The following is a 4,233-nucleotide window of genomic DNA, read 5'->3' as shown; positions in this document are numbered from 1 at the left end:
TTGTTGTTGTTGTTGTTAATTAGCTGTGCCCTGTCCCCAGTGGTGGAGTCTACAGAGACAGACAGGGCTCCTTGAGCTGCTGTGAGCTCCACCCAGTTCGAGCTTCCCAGTGGCTTTGTTTACCTACTTAAGCCTCAGCAATGGCGGGCGGCCCTCCCCCAGCCTCGCTGCTGCCTTGCAGTTAGATTGCAGACTGCTGTGCTAGCAGTGAGGGAGGCTCCATGGGCGGGCGTGGGACCCTCCCGGCCAGGTGTGGGATATAATCTCCTGGTGTGCCTGTTTGCTAAGACCCTTGGTACAGCGCAGTATTGGGGTGGGAGTTACCCGATTTTCCAGGTGTTGTGTGTCTCAGTTCCTCTGGCTAGGAAAAGGGATTCCCTTCTCCCTTGCGCTTCCCAGGTGAGGCGATGCCTCACCCTGCTTCAGCTGTCGCTGGTCGGGCTGCAGCAGCTGACCAGCACCAACTGTCCGGCACTCCTTAGTGAGATGAACCCAGTACCTCAGTTGAAAATGCAGAAATCACCTGTCTTTTGTGTCGCTCGCGCTGGAAGCTGGAGACTGGAGCTGTTCCTATTCGGCCATCTTGCTCCGCCCTCCTTATTAGGTGAATCTTACTAGCATCTTCTTTTGCATAACAATAGCATGTACATTTACAAATAAGCTTTTTCATTAAAAAATCAATCTCATCAAGCTAATTTACAGACCTTAAATAAGTTTATTTTTTCTTAAATCTAGAAATAAAATGAAGAACCATTTAATGTGAATTACTGTTGATGTCAAAGTTGGGACTGTTGCAGCTTCAGAGTAGTCCTGTAGTTGTGTTTGCTGTAGTTCATCCCTGTTCACACACAGGGTACCTCGCTCTTACATATGATGGAGTAGTGAAGAATTTAAGACAAATAAATAGGTGAACAAACACAAAGATGACCAAGTTTGGAAATGTAGGGGTGCGTTAAAGGTGACCCTCATCTCCCACAACTAGTCCTCCTTCTGCCTTCTGCTTTTGACCTCACTGATGCCCCTTAGCCAGAACTTCCATGGGGAATTTCCTCCTGACTGGATTCCTCTTCATCGTCATCTAGTCTAATTCAGTGCTTTCTTCTAAATGTGTTGATTATATCGTTTTAATCTTGAAAATTTTGCGCCCAATTATTTTTTTTAAAGAGCCAGAACAAAAATAGTATACTCAATGTATAGTCGGAAAGCAGCTGAAGAAGTGAAGCAAGAACTGATGAAGTTAAAAGTGAACTATTACATTCTAGAAGAGTCATGGTGTGTAAGAAGATCCAAGTGAGTATCAACACAGTTAACATTTTATAATCAGAAGACACGAAGGTTAATTCAAGCACATGGCAAATACTTTGCTCGTAACAGGGGTGTGTATATAACATAAAGTATACGTGGAAAAACTTTTTTTTTTTTTTAAACAGGCTCTCACTCTGTCACCCAGGCTGAAGTGCAGTGGCATAATCTGGGCTCACTGCAGCCTCCGCCTAATTTTTGTGTTTTTAGTGGAGATGGGGTTTTGCCATGTTGGCCAGGCTGGTCTCAAACTCCTGGCCTCAAGTGCTACTTCTGCCTTGGCCTCCCAAAGTGCTGGGACTACAGGCTTGAGCCACCATGCCTGGCCTGAAAACACTTTTTAGATAATGATTTGGAGACTTTGTTTTTTAGTCTTTATAAATATCTTTTTTTTTAAATAATGATTTGTATGTGTATACTGCCTTAAAGAGATTTTTATTGGCACTAGTTGATAATCTCCCGAACTGTTCATATTTGCTTTTGATGTTTTAAAAAAAAATTCTATTTAAAGTTGGATGTATTTTATTTCAAAAGACTTCCAGGTTCTGAAACCAAGTAATAGGGAGTCTCTTTTGGTGAAGTCAGGCAGCTGAGCACCAAGGGCCGCATTATCCCTACTAGGTCTCTGTGCTACACCATGTCCTGTCAGCATCAACTCAGACTGAAACTTTTCTTTCCCGGCATTTTACATCTTATTTGAATGGGAAAAGAACTTTACTGTGACCCACATTCTCTTGGGTTTATAGTTTTTAAAAGTTTCTATTTCCACAGAGATGTTTACTAAGCTGAGTATAGCTCCAAGTGACAGTAAGATCTTCAAAGCAGATGTGAGTCTAAAGCTATCTAGAAATGTGGCACATAAGTGACTGGACAGCAGGTGACAATAGCCTGCTTTTAAAGTACCAAAACATTCACTTCCTGAAGAGCACAGTACAGGAAGAATTTTATCAGAAATAAACACTATTTTGTGGAATAATAATGTTTTTAAAATTCTTACTACTGTGTAACTAAACAAAAGTGTTCAAGAGATTGTTATATTTGTGGCTTGATCATACTTGCCCACCATATATTTCAATGACACATATGGTATTAAGACAATATTGTTAAATACTGAGTCGTGAGTGAAAAATAGTTCTGTGACATAGTATTTACAGCTTTGCTCACAAGGAAACTAAAATAATTGTTGATTATAGAATGATTATCCTATGAATGTGTGCTCCATGGTTTGAATTCAGTCAGGATTTACAGAAAATGTTACTTTGTAATAATTTAGAAAATGCTTTAATGGTTTGTGAATATATATGAAATTCACATACTCACCTTTAACATTGTTATATAAATTTAGGACAGAAAAGTTCTAAGCATCTTATGACGATCTTATCAGGAAATTATATGAAATGAATGGTAGGCTGACATTTGCAATAGGAAGAACTCAGTTCTTAGCATAGCTTTCTACCAGAATTGGGATCTTCTTTATTTCTGTGGGCTTCACTCTCTCGAAATAACTGTAAGTTGCTGGAACATAAAAATAATTTTCATAACCTTTTTTCTCCAAGCTAACAATGAGCCTTGATGAGAGAGTTCATTTTTCCCTAGACCCCCGTGTAGAGCCTGAATATGTGAAAGCTGCAGAGGCTTTGTGCTGTAGAGTGTTGGGAGAGCTCCCTGGATTTGCATAGCTCTAACAGTCTCATGTTCGGGTTCATGCTGTTTGCACAGTAGGCAGAGCACTGTTTTACCCACACAAGAAGGGATACGAAGGCAAATTCAGGAAGTATGGCAATAAACTTTGCACACTAAACAAAATAGCAGACACTGAACTGACTTCAGGTCACTTACGAGCACTCAGACTGAGAGGTGGGGTGCAGAAGAGGGGGTGCTGGATTTCCCCATCTGGACCTTGACTTGCCATTTATTGTGTCTGTCACAGCAGGAGTTGAGTGGGAGGAAGTTAGGAAAGTGACTCTCTCATCTGTTTTCCCACTCATCAACACAACACTCTCCATCTAGTACAAGATCTGAGCCAGGCTGATGATGCGCTGGCCGGAAACCTTGGACAGGGCCACTCTCTTCAACCCTGACACAAAACAGAAGCTGCGCTTTCTGTCCCGACAGGGAAGCGAATGGGGAGTTCAGACAGGAGGGAAGTGAAGAATGACTAGTATTTACCTAGTGTTTACATTTAGAGTAGGAAGTTTCTTGACAAAGCTTTCTGCCAGGTTTGGGACCTTCCTTACCTCCTTGGCCTTCACTCTCCATTTCAGTTGTGATCAGCCTGAAACCCCTGCAGACTGCTGGGACATGAAAGTCTGTCGGAATGGGGGAAGCAGATGGGGAACTCAGACAGGAGAGGAAGGGAAAGAGGGACCAGTATTCATCTAGTGCTTAATCTGTGCCTGGCAGTTGGTGAGCACTATGTTTAAATGATCTCATTTACAAGTGGCTTAATTGTATAGCTTGATTATTCCTTAAATATTTGACACTGTGTTTATATTTAAACACTGAAATATATTTTCATGCAAGTTGTAGATTAGTTTTTAATTAACTACAGTTCTCTGTTTTCTTTTACTCCAATAATAGAGTTGACATAAAATACATGTATTTAGAAGGAAATTATTCACATTTTCACTAATGCTATTTGCAGATGGCTGGCCTGGGGAAACTTTGGGAAACTCAGATGAGGACTAAATCGTGTTGCACAAGGCACCCAGAGCTCCTCAAGACAGCTGTTTGCCCTCTCTTTTTCCTAAAAGCTGTTAACTGTGGGTGGTTCTCTACTTTCTGTGTGTCTCACTCTCTGCCACCATGGGCCCTCAGTGTTGTAACAGTTCAGCCTTGACGTGTATGAGAAAATTACAAGGTAGAAAACCCATGTCCAGCCATATGATCATAGGTGTTCCATGTCAGCAGAAACCAGTGTCAGCAAGGGGG

The 4,233-nt window shown here is 41.5% G+C and overlaps 1 protein-coding gene across 1 annotated transcript in view; it reads left to right on the top strand.

Annotated features, from left to right (window-relative positions):
• LOC105517576 (probable C-mannosyltransferase DPY19L1) overlaps positions 1 to 4,233 on the top strand; it is a 32,574-nt gene that overhangs the window by 14,401 nt on the left and 13,940 nt on the right. Inside the window, exon 6 of the mRNA XM_011950142.1 lies at positions 1,165 to 1,290. Within this exon, the coding sequence (XP_011805532.1) occupies positions 1,165 to 1,290 (126 nt within the window). The remainder of the gene's footprint in view (positions 1 to 1,164; positions 1,291 to 4,233) is intronic.

Source organism: Colobus angolensis, unplaced genomic scaffold (assembly GCF_000951035.1).
Source record: "Colobus angolensis palliatus isolate OR3802 unplaced genomic scaffold, Cang.pa_1.0 Scaffold302, whole genome shotgun sequence".
Lineage (NCBI taxonomy): Eukaryota > Metazoa > Chordata > Mammalia > Primates > Cercopithecidae > Colobus > Colobus angolensis.
The sequence above is the reverse complement of the archived record's forward strand: the minus strand, read 5'-3'. Positions and strand labels throughout refer to the sequence as shown.